Source organism: Solanum verrucosum, unplaced genomic scaffold, assembly GCF_900185275.1.
Source record: "Solanum verrucosum unplaced genomic scaffold, falcon-dt-bn FXZP01000067.1, whole genome shotgun sequence".
NCBI lineage: Eukaryota > Viridiplantae > Streptophyta > Magnoliopsida > Solanales > Solanaceae > Solanum > Solanum verrucosum.
This window is the reverse complement of record NW_026020175.1, coordinates 1,066,268-1,087,092: the sequence shown is the minus strand read 5'-3', so window position 1 is coordinate 1,087,092 and position 20,825 is coordinate 1,066,268. Positions and strand designations below refer to the sequence as shown.

Here is a 20,825-nt window from a genome sequence, read left to right as displayed (position 1 = left end):
AGATATGGGTAAAGTTTTACTCTTTCTGATTCTCCGGTGCTTAGGAAGAGTAACAATTTATATTTGACTAAATTATTTTAGAAGAACTTTTGTTAGTAGTCTCTGTTTGATCAATAATTTCAAGAAGTGTTTTTATGTATCTAGTTATTATAGAAAAGGAAGTTAATGGTAATTTAATTTGGGAAGCATGAATTTTTGGTAATATAGTCTTAGAAAAAATCAAAAATACTTCTTTTTTGGAGAAGCTACTTTGTTTATTCAACTTAAAAGTTGAAAAAAAATTCTACTAGTTTTTAAAAACACTTGTTTCTACACACAAAAAAAACAAGTCAAACACCTTGACTCTTTAAAATAAATGTGTTTTTTTAAAATAAGGCAAAAATTGACCTTTGAGAAGCTTGATCAAACATGTGTTAAACACAAGATTTAACTAAAAGGAGAGAAAATAAACAAACATATGTTAGACGGGTAGGGACACGTTCACTGCTTGTGCTTCTCAAGTACATTATTATATATTTTATGTTTCTGCTAACAAATGGAGGTGCATTGTGTTGTATGGGCACTTATAGATATTAAAAGTATATTTTCTTAAGATGATCTCAACTTCACCTTTTTATTTATTTATAGGAACATATAGAAAACAAAGATGACAAAAACACATCTGATGACATGCCGGACAAGAAAGCCATTCGTTCAACAAAGATTCTAATACAAATGGTCAAAGATAGATCATGCTCATTCAATCTTGGTGAAAGGTTAATGAAATCAACAGCTATGAAGAGTCTCGAAATGATTCACCACTGCTGCGAGGAAATAAAAGCTTATTTCCGTTAAGAAAAAGCTCTAAGGTACAGAGTACCTGACATGGCTTTCTCATATACAACCGATGATAGTCAGAAATTTGTTGTTGCTCCACTGAAAAGTTATAGAGGCAAACCATTAAAAAGATTCGTCATCACCATATTCTTAAGAGAAATAGACCACCTCATTTAACTATACTTTGTTTGGTAAGAAATGCAGTTGCTGGATAGCTTGGAGATGTTTGAATTATAGTTGGTATTTGTGTTTTGATAAGGGGCTCACAGTTCATTATTGAGAACATTTCTAATTCGCAAATAAACAAAGTTGCAAATGGAGTGCTGGACCATTTGCACTATGAAAACAATCCGTATATAAAATATGAGAAGCGATGGCTTTCGTGGACCTATTTATATGCAAATTAGGAATTCTTCCCTTAGGACCATTCATCTCCCTTTTCACCTTCTTCGCAAATAGTACTAGAATAAACAAAAAAGTTTTTCAAACATTAGCTTCTTTCAAGAATGGCTCATCATACCCTTTGTTCTTCTTCCTCCTGCTCCAAAGTTCAAATTTTATGTCATAGCTGCAACATTGAGGCTCTGCATCAAGCAAAATTATGGTCCTAAGGGAGATGAATGGTCCTAAGGGAAAAATTCACGATTTGCATATAAATAGGTCCACATAGTTTCTCAAATTTTACTTACGGATCATTTTCATAGTGTAAATAGTCCAACACTCCTCTTGTAAGTTTGTTAATTTGCGAATCAGAATTGTCATCAACAATGAACTATGAGACACTTACCAAAACACAAATATCAACTCTAATCCAAATCTCTAGGCTATCTGGTAGTTGCATCTCTTTCCAAACAAAGGACAGTAAAATGAGGCGGTCTATTGCGCTTAAGAATATGGTGTTGACGAATCTTTTTTAATGGTTTGCTGCCACACCTTTTCAGTGGAGCCACAATAGATTCATGACCATCAATTATTGTATATGAGAAAGCCCTAGCCAAATACTTCGTATCTTAGAGATTCTTCTCTATAGAAATAAGTTCTTATTTCCTCACAACAAGGGCAAATTGTTTCAAGACTTTTTATAGCTCTTGATTCCTTAACCTTTCACCAAGATTGTATATGCATGATATACCTTTGATCATTTGTATCAAAATCTTTTTTGTACGAATGACTATATTGTCCGACAGGTCTTCATATGTGTTTTTTTCATCTTTATTTTCTATATGTTTTGATAAATAAATAAAAGTAAAGTTGAAAATCACCTTTAAAATGTACTTTTAATATCTATGAATGTCCTACCACATAATTAACCTTCATTTATTATCAGAAGCATAAAAGCTAAGTACTAATGTACTTTTGAAGCACAAGAAGTGAACAAGTCTTTGCTAGTCTAACCTGTGTTTTTTTTTACATTCTTTCATTTCAATTAACACTTGTGCTTAAAGCATACTTGGCCAAGCTTCTCAAAGGTCAAATTTTTCTCCTTTTTTTTTTCTTTTGTAAAATACATTTATTTTAAAGAGTGGAGCTGTTTGACAAGATATTTGGTGTAGAAATTATTGGTAATCTTACGAAAAATAGTTCACCGTCAACACTTGTAGAGAATTCTCAAAACTTGAGGCGTGTCAAAAGACACTATCCTTAAGAATTTTTCACCCAATATAGGTATATTTTACAGGATTCAACAAATTCTTTTAGTATAAAACTAAAAGTCAGAAACTAACAAAAATCTACAAAAGAAAATTCAGCATATTATAATATAAAAACATTATAAAAAGGAGAATTTCTCTTGATCTCTTTTTCTATCTATAGAAGGAGAAAGGACTTTATATAAATGAGAATCATCTCATTAGCCATGGGCTAGCAAGTTCCAATGGATATATTCAAATTAATGACAATAAGGAGAAGTAAATGTTAAATCTCATTAATTAGCCACGAAGATTCAGAAGAATTAACTTGCAAGAATATTAATATTATGTACCACTTCAGATAATGTCAATAATTTTCATGTATTAGTTTTAAGAAAACTTTTTCATTATAAGAACTTGAGTAGTTTCAGAATCACCAACATATATATATATATATATATAAATCTTCTTCTCCAATTTGGGTGATTAGTTAGCACAAGTATGCCCAACAATACCAAAGTCTAACACCAATTCTCCCACTTTCACATATTAGCCATAAAATTCGCTTAAGAAATGACCACAATAATTTATATTATCCGCTAACTCAAATTTCTTTTTTTATTTAGAAAAATTATCATTTTTCTGAATCTTCTCTATGTTAAGGTTTATGTTTCTCAATTTGCCACACACAAATATATTGAAATATAAATATATAGCAATGTCACATACCTTATTAGCATGGGCACAAAAATTCAGATATCCTCCGCAAAATTATATTGACTTACATAATAATTTGTTTTACCTTCATCAACTTTTGTAATTTCCTCAGATGACAAAGACCACATTCATCCATATATCTCAGTATTAGACAAGCTCTTCTAATATAAAATTAGGAGTCAGAAACCAACTAAGATTTACTAGAATATTAAAACATTATAAAAGGGAGAATTTATCTTGTATCTCTTTTTCTTATGTGTAAAAGAAGGAGAAAGGACTTTATATAGATGAGAATCATTTCATCAGCCATAGGCTAGCAAGTTCCATCGAATATATTCAAATTAATGACAATATATTAAGAAGTAAATGTTAAATCTCATTCATTAGTTGTGAAGACTAATCACCCAATTTTGAATCGGACTAGAAAATGAATCTCTCTCTCTATATGTGTGTGTATATATATATATATATATATTATCTATATATTTTAAACTAATTTTGAGAATACAATGAAGTAATCACATAATATACATATTACTGTCGATAAAATTTAAATTGAAATGATTTGAAAAAAGAATTGAAAAATTAAAGATTAAAAACTCACGAGGCTAATTAATGAGATTTCAGATATATTCAAATTAATGACAATATACTGAGAAGTAAATGTTACATCTCATTAATTAGCCGTGAAGACTAATCACCCAATTCTGAATCTGACAAGAAAATGAATCTCTCTCTCTCTCTATATATATTGAAATAATGAGAATATAATGAAGCAATCAAATAATATACTAATAAAATTTAAATTGAAATGATTTGAACAAAAAAAAAATTAAAGATTAACAACGCACGAGTTACAAAAATATGTCTTATATTAATAAGAAAGCACCTAATAACTATATTAACAGTCTAATAGTATTAAATAGTAAATAATATAACTAATTTTTTTTTATAAAATATAAACATTATTTGATGAATACATGATCTGTTGTCTCTATTCATATAAATTTAGTTACAGATATGAAGGGAATACATTTCATTAAGTAATTAACATAGTTAATTGTTTTTTATTTAGGTTATATAATTTTATGATATAGCAAGACATCAAAATTCATATTATTAGAAATAATATTCGCGCACCGTGCAGATATATATACTAGTATTAAAAAAAAACATAAAAAGATGATGTGACACTTAACCTTCATTTGCATTTATCTTTTTTTTCTCATTTTTTGTTTTTCTTGCATTTCTCTTGGAATTTATTTTTGGTACAAATGGATTATCAATTAAATGTAGAAATCAATGCATTAAAACCCAATTAAATCTGAACCAACCGACGTAGTAGCATCCCCTTCATGCTAAATTAAATCTTTTTGTAATAAAATTCAATAAGTACAATAAAGGAATACATTTAATACTCATTGAAGTATAATTACTCAATATACGTTTTCTTTCTTTTCATATTGTGTAACTAATTCCTTTGATCTAAAACAAAAGTTCTCCACTGCATGACATTCAGTTTTTCCCCTTTTCATGGCTTCCTTCTCAATTCTTCTTATTTTGCTTCTTTTATTACATATTTTTCTTCCATTATTGATTTTTTGCCACAATTACTAACTTTTTGTATAGATTTTGATGCCTAATTTTATTTGATAGGAAGTTGGAGAGAGCAACGCGTAGACGATCTTATTTGTGAAAAGAATTCGTTCGATTCAAGTTTGAAGAGTACGCAATCAGTAGCGATATATCAAACTTTATTTATATTTATTTTTTGCAAGCTTGTAAATAGTTATGGTGTAAATTCAAATGTATCAATTTTATTTTTTCCGAATAAATGCCCTATTTTAAATTTTAAGAATAATATATACACAGACAATCTCTCTTTGTATATATGATTTCTAAATGCTCTCAAAATAAGTGACATATTTTTTAAAAAAATGCCCTTAAACTATGTGAAATGAATAAAAATGCCCTCCATTTATGATTTGGTTAAAAAATGTCCTTGTCACCAATACTTTGATTTATCAAGTGTGTCTTTAAGTTGTTGATCGAGAGTTTGTGTCTTGTGTGTTTTAACTTATAAGATTTGTTCCGAATCTATACATGAATAGATCGTGTCTTTATATTTCCAGCCAACAGTGAGCATAGTTAGAGTTAACTGTGTAGTGTGTGATTGAAGTATATATTAACTAGAGTGTTGATATAATGGGCAATAGAGTTATTGTTGTGGCTCTTTTTGTAACAGAGGTGTGTTACAGGTTGTAGGATTAAGAGTTTAATCCTTGTTTGATTATTGGACTCTATATTCATTTGTTGCTTAAAGATAGTGAAGAGCAGTTGGAAAATCTTGTTGGATAGGTTGTGATTTTTCCTCCTTGAGCAAGGAAATTTCCACGTAAAAATCCTTATTGTTCTTATTTTGTATTTTAGTTTTTACTGTATTAAAGTGTGACAAGGACTTTGGTCCTATAGCGTGTGATGGACTCGTATAAGTTATCAACCATCCAGCCAAGACCACTACACATAAAAAGGAACCAGATTGAAAAAGATTAGTAAAGACATTTCAATGCAATTGAAAAAAGCTCTAATATAAGAAAAACAAATAGAATATTACCCAAGCACGAATATATATATATATATATATATATATATATATATATATATATATATAGTTATTGAAAAAGAGGTAAAAATTTATCTACACCCATTACATCAAATAATACTAATTTTTATCATGATTAAAAAAAGAAATATTTAACTACTATTTGTGATAACCATATTTGTTACGACACAGATTCTCATATATTTATTGGTGTAACCATAAATAAGTATCATATACAAATATTAAAAGTATATACTGTATCACTATTTGCATCTTATTGTGTCAAAAGAACTAAAAATGAACTAAATAAATAAAAAGGCATGAACAGCCAAATAAGAATAAGAGATAAGGCCATAAGGGGCACCTAAACTATTTTCTATTTTTGAGTTTCGTACCAAAACTATTGACGGTGTTAGTTTAATATCTAAATTATCACTTATAAGTTTGAGAAATACATCTGTCTCTTTTATTACATTCTCGATATGGTGTGTATAATGCACTGTCTCTTTTATTTTAAAAAAATTGCCACATCACACTCTACATGGACAAAACATTCTTGACAAAAATTAAATGAATTATTAATATTAATTAAAGTTAAAGATTAAAGTTTTATTATTTCCCCTAAAAAAAATTATAAATAAACTGTAAAATATTTTTCTTACTCCACTCCACCACTTCCTCCCATTCACTTCCAAGATTTTTACTTGCCACAAGACTTTTTAAAAATAAATTTTTTATTTCTGTTATATTTGGTACGCAAGTAGAAAAAAATATTTTCCTAAAAATATATGTACATATCTAACACAAAACAAGAAAAATATTTTTTTAAAAATTATTAGGAGCGTAGGGGTGGAGTAGGATTTTATTTTATTAAAAAGGTAAAAATAATATGATTTTTTTTAGAAAGAAGTGGGGGAGGGGGTGAGGTCTGAATTTTTTAAAAATATTTTATAAAAGAAATTTAAAAAATAAAAGGATGGGGGATGAGGTAGTGGGGTGGAGTGAGAAAAATATTTTAAATTTTAGTCTTTTAAAAAATAATTTCTTTTTTTTTAGAATAGGAATACTTTAATCTTTAGTTTTTTACTAATATTAATAGTTTATTATTTAATTTTTGTCAAAGTAGAATATTTATCAATGTGGAATGACATGTGACAATGTTTTTGCAAATAAAAGACGGGATGTATTATACACAGGTTTGTTTCTCAAACTAATAAACTAATAAGTGATAGTTTTAGATATGAAACTCACAAATGAAACTTTTAAAAAAATAATTTAGGTATGCTGTTGACACTTATCTCTAAAAATAACCATTTGCACACGATTAGGTATAGTTCATAATTACCGAGTTGATATCTCTGATCTCTCAGGAATCACTAGTCCAAATTTCATAAAGTTTGTGTTACAAACATCAATATAAAAAGAAGAAGAGGACATGTAGAAAATTAAGACTCCTTCAACTTTATATTTTACATAAACTCGTCCGTCAAACTATTAAATCCACATATAAATATGAATATACATAATTAATTGTCTTGGCATATAAAATATATCAATTTGAGACATAAAATGAAATATTCAAAATCATCAATTAGTCCCAAATGAAATTTTGTGTTTGTAGTTGTAAGAAAATAAGGGAGGATTAGAACATACCATTGATTCAGTGTTAATTAGGCGATTGAAAACGAAACGTAGTTCAAAATATATTTTTCACTAAATTAAAACTGTGTCACTCTAATTTTTGAAAAACTTTACGAGAACCAGCAACTTCGTTATTAGAAAATATTAACATAAAACCTATCAATAGAAAAGTATAGACAAAAAATTTTCTTAAGAGTCCCATTTTGACAGAGTTTCCTTAATTTCTTACTCTAATTCAGAGAGAATGTTGATGAAAAGGTTGAAAGAGTGTAAAGAATATTTATTAAGAAATAGAGATTTAGTCCATCAATAATAAAACAAAAAAATAAAGTTGATATTGTTATAAATTTTAGGAACAAATACAGATATAGTCAACCAATAGAATAGCACAAAATAGGACTAAGATTGTTATTAAAAAATTAGGAACAAATATAGATATAGTCAACCGAAGAATAGTAAAAATAAAGTTGATATTGTTATTATAAAATTTAGGAACTAAAAGTTAATTATGAATTTACCTGTTTTGAAAATTCTTTTACCGGGTTTTTCTCCTACAATTGTGATCGGAAAATGTCCTTTATCTCTAAAGTCTAATCTAACTTATTATATAGTTATTTATTACTTTACACTAAATTATATTAATTTACCATAACATGAGATATTGAGATCACGAAAAGTTGAATAGAATATATAAAGATCAAACAGCACTAGTTTATTAGAGAACAAAATGGAGATAGAGTCGGACAACAGAATAACAAAAAATAAGACTAAGATTGTTATTATAAAATTTAAACAAAAAGAGATATAACCGAAATAAAGGTAATATTGTTATTATTAAATTTACACGTTGTTTGGATGGTTATTACTTATTTAACTTCATAACGTATCGTATTATATTGTATTGTGTTGTCTTGTATCATATTGTATTGTTTTAATAAATATCGTGTTTGGATAGATTGTATAGTTCTTCGTCGTTACATAATGTCATACATCCACAATTTGAATAATAAACCTACAAGAAACATAAAGTACGGGATAGAACTACTATAAAAAGGTAAGATAAAAAATTATATATGATTATTAAATAATAAATAAAGACAAAATGAGAAAAAAAATATATTAAGATAACGACACAATCACACCAAATTGGTCTTACATAAAATGACCTTTTTCGTCATTATCTAATGGTGAATTTAAACGATACGATACAATATAATTTAAGTAACAATCAAAATAAATATTGTATTTAAACTAATAATACAATATAGTTAAAATAACAATCCAAATAAGCATTGTATTTAAACTAACAATATCATACAATATATCGGCTAACAACCATCCAAACAAGTTAGGATTAAAAATTAATTGTAGATTCATCTATCCTGGAAAAAATTATTTTGCGGAATCTTTCTCCTACAATTGTGACTGAACAATCCATTTTATCTCTTAAAAGTTCAATCTCTTGTTTTTTATATGGTAAAATTTATTAAATATCATATTTTTTCAGAAAATCATATTGATTTATCAATTTAGATTGAATTAAATACTTTTCTAAAAAAAATCAAAGAATACCAATTAAAATATTATCTCTGAATTTAGTTAAGCCAGGATGAAAAAAATAAAATAAAAATATAATCTCTAATTCATTGAATTTGTAAATCATACCGCACATGTGTTCAATAAAATCAATAATCTTAAAATTAAATTTTAATAAGAGGGCTTAATTATTTTTTTTAATCTAATACTTATCAGTTCGTTAGAGAGAAAAACGAATTCCTTTAAATAGTCACAAACAATTTTAAAAGAGGAATCCAACCACACATAGATGGCGGAGAAAATCACCGGAATGAACCCTAAAACCACCGTGCACGGTGTTACAACCAACAACAATTTGGATACGAGAAATGCAGACCGACGTGTATGGTTGATGAAATGCCCTACCGTCGTCTCTGGATTCTTCGAACAGCATCAACACTCTACTTCCGGTGAAACTGATCTCTCTTTTAATTCTCCGAGACCTGTTGCCAAAGTCACCGTCGTCGTTGATCCTCTAATCGCCAATGATTCAACTCAATTTACCATGGAATTAGCCGGAACTTCATCTGGAAACATGCCCACTCACTACTCCATGGATATGTCAACAGATTTTATTCCAATGTCGATATTTTCTGAATCAGGTCAAGGAAGGGTTTCGGTCGAAGGAAAGATATATCACAAATTTGATATGAAGCCTCATCATGAAAACATTGAGAATTATGGAAAACTATGTCGTGAGAGGACGAATAAGTACATGACGAAAAGTAGACAAATTCAGGTTATTGATAATGATAATGCTAAACATATGAGGCCTATGCCTGGTTTTTTCGCAACTAAGGCTTCTGGATCTGCTGCAGAGAAGAAGAAGGTGCCTAGTAAAGGATTAGAAATGAAAAGAACAAGGAGGGATCGTGACGAAATGGAAGAAATTATGTTCAAACTGTTTGAGAGGCAATCAAATTGGACGTTGAAACAGCTCGTCCATGAGACGGACCAGCCTGAGCAATTTATGAAAGACATGCTCAAACTACTCTGCATTTACAATAATAAGGGCGCTCATCAAGGCACTTATGAGCTGAAGCCGGAGTATAAGAGAACAGAAGACAAGACTGATTCTTGATTATTTTAGTATAAGCTTTCTAGTAGGAGGCGTTAGCAGTCAGCCAAGGGAAAACACCAAGTGATTTTTACTTGAAGATAACATTGTTTTGTGTATAAAATCATATGGTCGTTATAAATAGTCTATTTGGTATATCTAATCAATTCTATTCTGCTGTTAGATAAATTTTTTTTGTATAAATCTGATATATAGTGAACGAAACCGATGCTAAAGTAGCTGATTATTCGAGAAGGAGCTAGCTAGCATGCACATGGCTCATTTGATACATATTTTATGACTGCGTGTAGAACTTTTGCATATGCTAAATGCAGGTGAACAGTCCTCCTATCTGGGTAAACAAGGTTACCATACTGAGCTATAGAATTTTCAATGACAAGTCGATCATCTGTGATCAATTTATCAAGGCCTTCTTCTATCCAAGGAAGCCTCTGTTGGAACAGCAAAGGAAACCAAAAATTTTGTTCTTTAATTAGTAGTAAGAAAGTAGGTATATACTGTGGATAGTAAGTAATTTCGTTTGCATTTTATTCAATGAAATAAATTCTGATTAGGTGGTTTTTAATGCTCTGCAGTCCCCATCCACTTTCACCTCGACCTCTAGAAACCAATTCATTGAGAATTCTCCCAGCGAGTAAAAATTAGTTGTATGGAGTGGAGTGCTTGTGAAAAAGTTGCTTTAGAGCAGGGGTCTTTAATTCTTGCGCTATAGTAGTACTTAAGCGACTGGTATGATTGTGGAGGAATTCCAAGAGTTTGTCTATGATAACTTACCATCATATTGCAGCCACTAAAAATTCAGAACAAAATGATGGTGTATAAGCACGAAGTTGAGAATTTTCATAACACTAATGGGACTAATGAGGTTTTGGATAATGAACGTGAAAAAGATGGGCAACGAGCTAAAGAGATGGAAGTCACGGTAGACGTGGGAGTTCCATGCAAGTCAATGAGTTAAATAAATCATATGGTTGTTACTAGTCTATTTGCTAAATCTAATCAATTCTATTCTGCTTTTAGATTTAAATTTTTTGTATAAATCTGGTATATAGTGAACGAGACCGATGCTAAAGTAGCTGATACTCAAGGAGGAGCTAGCATGCGCATGGCTCATCTGATACATATTTTGTGACTGCATTGGAAGTGCGTGTAGATCTTTTGCATATGCTAAATGCAGGTGAACAGTCCTCTTATCTGGGTAAATAAGGTCACCATACTGAGCTATAGAATTTTCAATGACAATCCTATCATCTGTGATCAATTTACCAAGGCCTTCTTCTATCCAAGGAAGCCTCTGTTGGGACAGGAAAGGAAACCGAACATTTCCTTCTTTAATTGTCCAAGGAAGCCTCGATGTCCCTTTTTATTTGTCCTTAGTACACATTCCTTCTGAACACATTCCTTGTTTAGCTTTGTCTGATTCACCCTCGCCAGTGTATTTGCCAAGCTGAGCAAGAGAGTTGGCCTTAGCCCTGATGAGCAACGTGTCCTGAGCAGCCTTCACGTTCTCAGGGAGACCTCCCCATGTCTTCAAGCAAGTATTTTGAAGAGCCCTAGCATAGGAGAAGGACACGTGTCACGGGTTTGGAGATTGATTTATGGCATTCAAGTTGAAGGTAGTCTCAACTTCTGATTGTCCACCAGATAAGAACCGTTCAAATCCCGACAGCAGTAATCTTGTTAGCATGATTTAAGGTAATAATCTCCTACCTTGTTTAAAAGTTTATGTTGTTTGTAACCTCAAAAATATTCACTCACTTTTTTCATCTATTTACAACCTATGCTGGTAGTCTGCCTTACTATCCTGGTAACTTGTTCCACTTATTACGGATTGTTATATCTTAAAGTGATTTGACAGTGTAATATTCTTCAAACTAACCGTTTATACAAGTTAAAACAACTTAGTAATAGCGTAAAAATGAGGAGGAAACTTGCCATGATTCCAGGGACAGCTGGGGGAATTCTTCTTTGGAGGAGCTTAAGAGTATAATCAGCAACTTGCTCTGGAGTGGCTCTGTCTTTGCATTCAGCACCAAGAGTGACCATACTTGGCTTGAGGAGAATACCCTCAAACATGACATTGTTCTCAGCTAGGTAAAAGAAGACCTCTGCTCAAACTTTTTCCGCAACCTCAAAAGTCTTGTCAATGCCATGGTCACTATCCAGCAATATTTCTGGCTCCACAATTGGGACCAAACCACTGTCCTGAGAAATGGCTGCGTAGCGAGCCAAACCCCAGGCTGCTTCCTTCACTGCCAATGCAGATGGTCCATTGGGAATGCTCACTACGGTACGCCTAAAATTATTAAAAATGTTAGCATATGATCATAGTCAGTAGTCATAAGATTAAAGCATATAGAAAATAACTCATCATTTTCTAAAAGTTGTTACCATTTGGCAAAGCGAGCTCCTTGTTGGTAGTAAGCAGCAGTGCGTGAGGTAAGACCATCGAGACCTTGGCACCATGACTCATCATTTGAAACAGCAAGGGGAACCAAATCCTGTTTTAATCAAATCATAAGATTATTAGGAGATCATTTTCATATAAATTTAGATGAAAACGAACTTTTGCTCATTAACCAAGCTTGGAAAGTGTAGTCAAAGCTTGAAACGGGCATGACGGGTGATGGGTGGCTCTAATACCATTGTTATAATCCAGGGAGAACCACACTCCAAAAGCTAGCTATTGAGATGGGAGATCCCAAGGCGATATAAGCCCCACCTCAGCACATAGTAGTACCGACATGGGATATAACTCCTACTCATGCTCAACTGGCTGCCTGGTACCAATCCATCTACTACGCCTCATTATGAAACTAGTTATATTGGTTATGAATCAATTATTCAGAGGTTTTGTTACAATTAAAAGATTGATGCTAGCTATCAACCTACAACCTTAGTCTTTTATTTGAAAACGGAGTTTCAAACCAAACTAGTATCATACGAGCTTACTTGGTTATATTAGACAAATATTCCTAGTCAACTTTGATACCAGGAACAATGTTTTGTTCAACAAGAACATCAACCATTTTTTGGCCATCAGTTGTGGATTGGTAGAGGGTCTCTTCAAGAGAATGGCACCAGAGATGTACTGTCCTAGACCTGGAGCTGTCACAAGCAGTGTTCTGTAAGCTTGGCGATTAGCCTCAGTGTTCTCTAGCCCAATGGATGCCAGACGCTTTCCACAGGTAACATTTGACTCAGCCATAGCCAATATTCCACGCCCTGGTGATGCAATTGTTTCTGCACATTAGCCCACACAGTTGTTAATTAGGAATATAATGTTACATTAGTCCTTCAGTTAATTAACTTTGACACATTTCACATCTTGCTCAACTTAATTGTTCTTGATGACTACAAATTCCTAAATTATGGTGTGATGTTATGATTGTCCAAATACCAATGAAGGGTAAACTAGTTAACCAAAAAAAAAAAACTCATAATTAATATTTCTTAAGGGACGTGTAAAAGAGAATCACGACAATTCATTTGAGATTGAGAGAGTATTCATTAACAATGTGAAAACTACTGCATCATCAATGTGTTTTTAGGTCTTATTAGCAACTTATTAACATCTTTGGATAACCAAATTACAATTACTATTGACGGTTACACGTTATGTGCTGAGGCACATTAACTTGGCAACAAAATTGTACATTGTCATGTCAGTGTACAAAAGTTAAACTCATTATGAGCGCAATGGAACTTACGTACAGCGGTCTTAACGATCTCATCAGCATAGGAAGAAGTTGCACGAATTGTGAGAGAAGGGGCGGATATAGGGTGGCAGCGGATTACTGAGGCAGAAGATTGGCGAAGACTTTGCCCCTTAACGAATTCAGATTTGTCATCAACAGGAGATGACTTTAACAGAGATGTTGAGGCCATTTTCTTTGGTCTTTTTTGTTATTTTTTCCTCAAAGGAAGAGTACTCTTACTTACTTCAAGTACCTTAATGTCATCTCAGTGTTCTCTACAAGTCTACCCTCACCACAAACAAATTATTTCTCAAACTGTGTCAAATTAAAGATATCTCATTTGAGGTAGTTATGCTCTGAACAATGTCTACGGGTCAGTTTTTCAGAAATATACATAAAAATGTAGCTACTTGGAATCGAACTCTATGACTTTAGACAATTCTACCACTCGACTACACCATGCTCTTTAATGAAATATTTTTGTCGTTTTTATTTGTACTCTTTGACTGCAATTTTTCCACTTCAAAAACCCTTGTCCGTCTGTTTTTTTTAAGAAATAACTAGAAGAGAAACAGAGACTTACGCAAGTCCTGAATTGTCGTGATCTCCACCATAATATTTGGAATATGGGAAATGTTGGACCACACGGAGTTTGAGCTACTCCGATTGGTGCAACTTTCTTCTAACTTTCGGCAGCCTTAAATTTCCAAGTTCTGTAATTTGGTGAGATGTCTCGTGGCATCTCTGGATGGAAGAAAAAACACACATAAATATTCATGATTAAACCATATCTTAAAAGTAATATAGATATTTATAAATTTTGTTTCAAGTGGAACGAAAATATGTTTGGAAAATTATAAAAGGATAATGGAGGAGAGTAACTCGTGGAAAATTAAAATTAAAAATGAGACTCAAAAACTGAAAGAGAAACAGAAACTTACTCAAATTCTGAATTATGCTTCCACCTAGTTTAATTTTTGGAATATGGGAAATGTTGGACCAGTGGGAGTTTGGGCCACTCCGATTTGTGCAACTTTCTTCTAACTTTGGGCAGCCTTTAATTTCCAGGTTCCGTAATTTGGTGAGGAGCTGCATGGCATCTCTAGATGGCAGAAGCTCTAGTTTCTCGCATGTCCATAAAACTAACTCTTGCAAAGAAACAAGGTTGCCGAGCCCATCCGACAGAGCTTGACAATAGCTGCTGAATGCCATTAAAAATATATTGGAATGCCTCAAAATCCACCATCTCTGAGAAAGGACCAATTTCCAAATTCAGTAACCCAATGAGAAGGTGAAGGCCCCCTGTGGGTACACGAATTAATTTGGGACATCGTGATATATTCAAATATGAAAGTGAAGGCATTTCCCCAAAATGTAAAGGGAAGGAAATTAAGTTGTTACAGTTGAAGACCTTCAAAGATTTCAGAGACCGACAATGCTCTAGCATCCCACTTGGTAAACTGGTCAATCCATCACAGTTCCATAATCGAAAACTTTGGAGGGAAGTCAAATAATTCTCTCCAGTGGGAACAGGAAAGGAACTGAAATTGGTACAGAGATTAATCCTTAAGCTCTTAAGAGAATGGAGATTGTACAAGCTTTGTGGCAATTCTTTAAACTCTCCGCAGTCTGAGACCCATAGGTGTTGAAGTGAAACGTTGTTGCATAGCATCTCATCTGGAAAAAAAGTGAGCTCTTTCACAGCATAGACACTAAGCATTACGAGAGATGTCAAGTTGCTGCACAAGTTCAACAATGGCATTTCACTGTCAACTTCTTCAATTGTTAATTCACGGAGGATTTCAAATTGACTTGGAGTACTTTTTAACAATGGACAGTTACTAATCCTCAACTTCTCAAGCCTAGGAAACATTCTTACTCCAACTTCATCTCCCTTCCACTCAATAAGGCTACGCATATCCTCCAATACTAGTTCTTTCAATGATGGGAACACTTGGATATTGCTGCTTGATCCAATATTGTTACCATCAATACCATAAAATGTAGGTTTGATGCATTCTACCTTATGTAACCTTAACAGCTCAAGATGCTGAAAGAATTTCAGTTGGCCAAGCGATGGAATTTCTTTGCATCTTTTGCAACCACTTAATTTCAAGTTGACCAAATTTGGTAGCAATTCTTCTCTGAACCATAAAGGAAATCTAGTACCTAAATAGTTCTTCACTTCTAAGGTTTTCAAGTTAGGATGCGGTTGAAGACCATCCAACACATGCTCATCAATGGTTTCACAGCATTCTGGTTCATCATGGAACCATGCATATGCCAGCTTGTAAATATTTGATTTCTCTTGTAAATATGCTGTTCGAGCTTCTTCTCTACTACGGACCAATTCCAGCTCATTGATTGTCAATTCACCTCTAAGGTTCTTCAAACGACCTAATTCTTCTATTCGACAACCTTTCTCTAAACCCACATTGAAATATTGTAGGGCCTGAAGAGAAGTCAATTGTCCCATGTTAAGTGGCATCTGAGACCGAGAATGGCAATATATGTGTCTCAAACTTATCATATTTCCCATCTCAAATGGAAGTTCACCGAGTGAATAACAGCCATTGACTCTAAATGTTTGCAAATTATAAATGTTCTCTACCTACGCATGTATTTTGTGATAGTCAGGCTGCTGTTCACATAGCCAAGAATCCAGTCTTCCATGAAAGGACAAAGCACATAGAGGTCGATTGTCACTTTGTTAGGGACAAGCTTCAACAGGGACTGGTCACACTCCATCACATCTCTACAACCTCTCAACTAGCAGACATATTCACCAAAGCCTTGACTGGGATCAAACATACAACACTCATGAGCACGTTGTCTGTGATCACATCACTTCCAACTTGAGGGGGGCAGATGAGAATATATTTCACAGTAAATTAGTTAGTTAGAATTAGCTACAGTAGAGTTAGTTGCTACAGTCGAGAAGTTAGTTAAGTTGTTACTTGAAGTTAGTCAGAGATTCTTTCTTATTTCTTACTTTGTATATATACTTCAGCTTGTAAATGATTTAGTCATTCATTCAGTTCAATACAAAAAGTGCAATGCACAGAATTCTTCTCCCCACAAACAGTTGATTGTTGATTTCTTCTTTGCTGCATTCAATCCTCCATTAATGGAGGAAAGTAGTCTCGAGCAGAGCTTATGCTCTTAGTTTTGTCAGAGTGGGGCAAGGCTGTGATGTTAGTGTCTGGGAGATCAAGATATCTCAAGTATATTAACTTCCCGATTTTGGCTGACAACTCCTTGATTCCTGAACTGGACAAATTTAAAACTCTCAAGAACTTAAAACTCAACAGCATATCTTCCAATATATAATTGCTTTTCCAAAACAGTGTGCACAAATTTCCTGGCTCATTTATCTTATATATTTGATCACTTGGTGAGTCCCATCCAAAGTATCGCACTTGAGAAAGATTTTCTCCACCATCGCCCCTCGGATCAAATAGTTTAGATTTTAAGATATCTCCTGCCAAATCATGCACAAGATCGTGCATCTTACAGTGTGTAATATTGTTGTGCTCATCTAACTTAACATCTTGTAGCAAGGAATTTCGCAACAAGAGTTGAAAGAACTTGTTCCCAATGACTTCCATTACGGTGATCTCTTGACACGGATGAAGAAAGCCTTCTGCCATCCAGAGTTGGATTAGTTGGTCCTTTTCAAACTCAAAATCTTTTGGAAACATTGCAAAGTAAGCAAAGCATTTTTTCAGATGTGGAGATGGTAGATAATCATAGCTGAGTTTTAGGATTTTCCTTATGCTATTTTCTCCATTATCATCTTCACCTGCAACAAGGGTGTTTCCATCAAGAATTGTCAGCCATTCATGTTTTTCCTTGTTGCATAAGAGGCCTCCCAACACACTTGCAGCCAATGGTACACCTTGACACATTTCCACAATCCTGTTCTCCATGATCACTATTTCCTCTGGAACTTCCACATCAACAAATGCTCTTTGTTTGAAAATGGACCAACAATGATCTTTTGCTAATTTTTCCAACCTATGAGGAGCTGCTGCTGCTACTGTGGACGCCACCTGTTCATACGAGTAGTCACAAGAATGAAGTTTCCTCGGGATGTATGTATTCCTCGCAAGGTGTTCACAAACTCATCCCATAATGTAGAGTCAACACGCCAAAAATCATCCAGGACAATCAAATACTTTCTTCCTGCCAATTCATCTTGTAGCGTCTTGACTATTATATCTCTACTTTGGACCTCAACTTTCCTCTTTGTCAAGGATTCAAGGATCAGTTGAATAAAGCTCTTAATTTCTGACATTTCAGGTAGACACAACCAAACTCTCTTTTCAAAGTGTTTCAAGATCTGTTCATCATTGAAAATTCTCTTAGCCATAGTTGTTTTGCCTAAACCCCCCATACCAACTATGGGAATGGTGCACAGAACAACATCCTCTCTGATGTTCAACATCTTTCTCTTTATCACTTCAACATCGCTGTCTCTACCAACAACCTCCGAAGAAACTACTATGGAATCTGTTTCACGAATTGGTAGTATTTGCCGAGGAGGAACCATGAGTGATTGGAGACCGAGGTTTTTGGCTAACTTATTGATAGCCCTCAACTTTTCATTGATGTTGTTGATTTTTCGAGACATTTTGCTCTTAAAAGTTGTATGAGAAATGAAATCACTGACCTTTTTCATTGGTTTGTTTCGGATCTTCACTTGTCTTTTGATAGATTCATACCTGAATTCGTCAAACACATTTTCAGCAGCTCTCTCAAGCATCTTGAGCCATAGTTTCACAGCCTGATCGTCAACTTGTCGTCTTTCAGCATCATGAATGAAAGCTTGGATCAAGGATGCATTTTGTGTAAGCATTTCCAAATCTTTCTTGCAGTCCCTTGAGCTACTGAGTTCCTCAATAGTGAGAGAAAGCAACTTTTCGAGCAAAACTTGAATTGTAGCACCAATTACAGGATCGGCCATTGTTGTGTTTGCTCCTTCACAAAGTCTTGTTCCTATGCACCAGTCTTCAAAGTTTGTGCATAAGTCTTCTTTTGCTAGTTGTTTGTGGACCACTAGAAGGAAGACAATAATTTATAAACACTAAAATCGGAATGACTAAAAGATCCTCCTACTTTATTCTGATTTGTGAACCCAGTCCTCCAACTTGATCAGGCATCGCCTAGGCACTCCACTTATAGTGGTTCAAACTTGAAACACACTACTTTAAACCACTCCAAACTCATTGTGTCTCTCAATCACGCTGCCATACTTCTGTAAAAGCACCATTGGGCGGTGGTTCCTCTCCTTCCTCTTGAACCTCAAACAAAAAATCGATCTCACCATCAGCTCGACTAAGAGTTCTGAATCAAAAAAGTAGATTGAGAAAAAAATTGCCACATCATTTTACATTTTTTTGAAGAAAAAGAAGGCAAAATCCCAACCATTTTAAGCTTATTCCCCTCCAACACCAGTGCACCGCTGTAATACCTCAGGTCACCTTCCCCGTTAAATCGGAAACCTCACCACCGAATTTATTCCTCTACAGCAATAAAGGCTATACTTTTGAAGCCCATTGTGATCATAGGGAAATCAAGTTCACGTTCCCCCGGCGATCCTATTACTCTATGCCTCAGAAAGCCAACTTTCTTCTTCCACCATGGCTCCTCCATTTCCTCTACTCACAGTTCTATCCTAAGCAACAGAAACTGATCTGGAGTCAACATATTTACAGTTGTATCCTAAGTAGTCAGGTTGACAAATCAAAATAAGTACAAGGATCTCCCAATCCATTTTTTCTTTTACTAGTCTCTCGCCACACACGTTGTGTGTGTACCCTTCATCTAATAGTATAAAAATACCACATAAAGAACATGTCCAACTTGAGAGATTGCACATCTTCTTGCATACTTCTCTAATAACTCAAAGCACTTGAAATATGGAAGAATCAATTAATATACCCAATTGTTTATCTATCAATAAAGAATTACTACTAAAAAGGAATTATTACATTTAAAAGATTGATGCTACCTATCAACCTACAACCTTCGTCTTTTATTTGAAAACGGAGTTTCAAGCCAAACTAGTATCGTACGAGCTTACTGGATTAAATAAAACAAATATACCTTGTCAACTTTGATACGAGGAACAATGTTTTGTTCAACAAGAACATCAACCATTTTGTGGCCATCATTGGTAGAGAACGGCACCAGATGTACTGTCCTAAGACCTGGAGCTGTCACTAGCAGTGTTCTCTAGCCCAATGGATGTCAGACGCTTTCTGCAGGTAGCATTTGACTCATCCATAGCCAATATTCCACGCCCTGATGCAATTGTTTTCTGTACATTACCACACACAGTTGTTAATTAGGAATATATATTACATTAGTCCACGTCTTGCTCCACTTTATTGTTCTTGATGACTACAAATACCTAACTTATGGTATAATCTTATGATTTTTCAGTTAACAAAACAAAAAACTCCTAATTAATATTTCTTAAGGACGTGTAAAAGAGAATCACGGCAGTTCATTTTAGACAGAGGGACTATTCATTAACAATGTGAAAACTACTACATCATCAATGTCTTTAAGGTCTTATTAACATCTTTAGATAACCAAATTAGAAATACTATTGACGGTTACACGTTATGTGGTAAGGCACATTAACTTGGCAACATTGTCATGTCAGTGTACAAAAGTTAAACTCATTATTAATAGCGCAATGAAACTTACAGCGGTTTTAACGAGCTCATCAGCACAGGAAGAAGTTGAGACTTTGCCCCTTAACGAATTCAGACTTGTCAACAAGAGATGACTTTAACAGAGATGCTGAGGCCATTTTCTTTTGGGTTTATTTTGTTATTTTCTCCTCAAAGAAAGAGTACTCTTACTTACTACAAGTACCTTAATTATCTCAGTGTTCTCTGCCACAAGCAAATTATTTCTCAAGCTGTGTCAAATTAAAGATATCTCATTTGAGGTTACTTGGAATCGTACTCTATGACTTTAGACAATTCTACCACTTGACCACGCATGCTCTTTAATGAAATATTTTCTTCATGATTTTGACCACTTCAAAAACCCTT

General features: G+C 33.5%; 2 protein-coding genes and 1 pseudogene across 2 annotated transcripts in view; 1 reads left to right on the top strand and 2 right to left on the bottom strand.

The window, feature by feature from the left end:
- The window catches only part of LOC125828933 (disease resistance protein RGA2-like), a 149,808-nt gene extending 131,307 nt beyond the window's left edge, over positions 1-18,501 (bottom strand). Inside the window, exon 1 of the mRNA XM_049508241.1 lies at positions 17,654-18,501. Within this exon, the coding sequence (XP_049364198.1) occupies positions 17,792-18,436 (645 nt within the window). The 5' untranslated portion in view covers positions 18,437-18,501 and the 3' untranslated portion in view covers positions 17,654-17,791. The remainder of the gene's footprint in view (positions 1-17,653) is intronic.
- Positions 9,224-10,078, top strand: LOC125828932 (uncharacterized). The gene has a single exon (XM_049508239.1). The coding sequence runs from the start codon at positions 9,230-9,232 to the stop codon at positions 10,058-10,060; it is 831 nt and encodes a 276-aa protein (XP_049364196.1). The 5' UTR covers positions 9,224-9,229; the 3' UTR covers positions 10,061-10,078.
- Positions 11,421-13,945, bottom strand: LOC125828903 (fructose-bisphosphate aldolase 2, chloroplastic-like; annotated as a pseudogene).
- Positions 18,502-20,825: the final 2,324 nt, after the last annotated feature.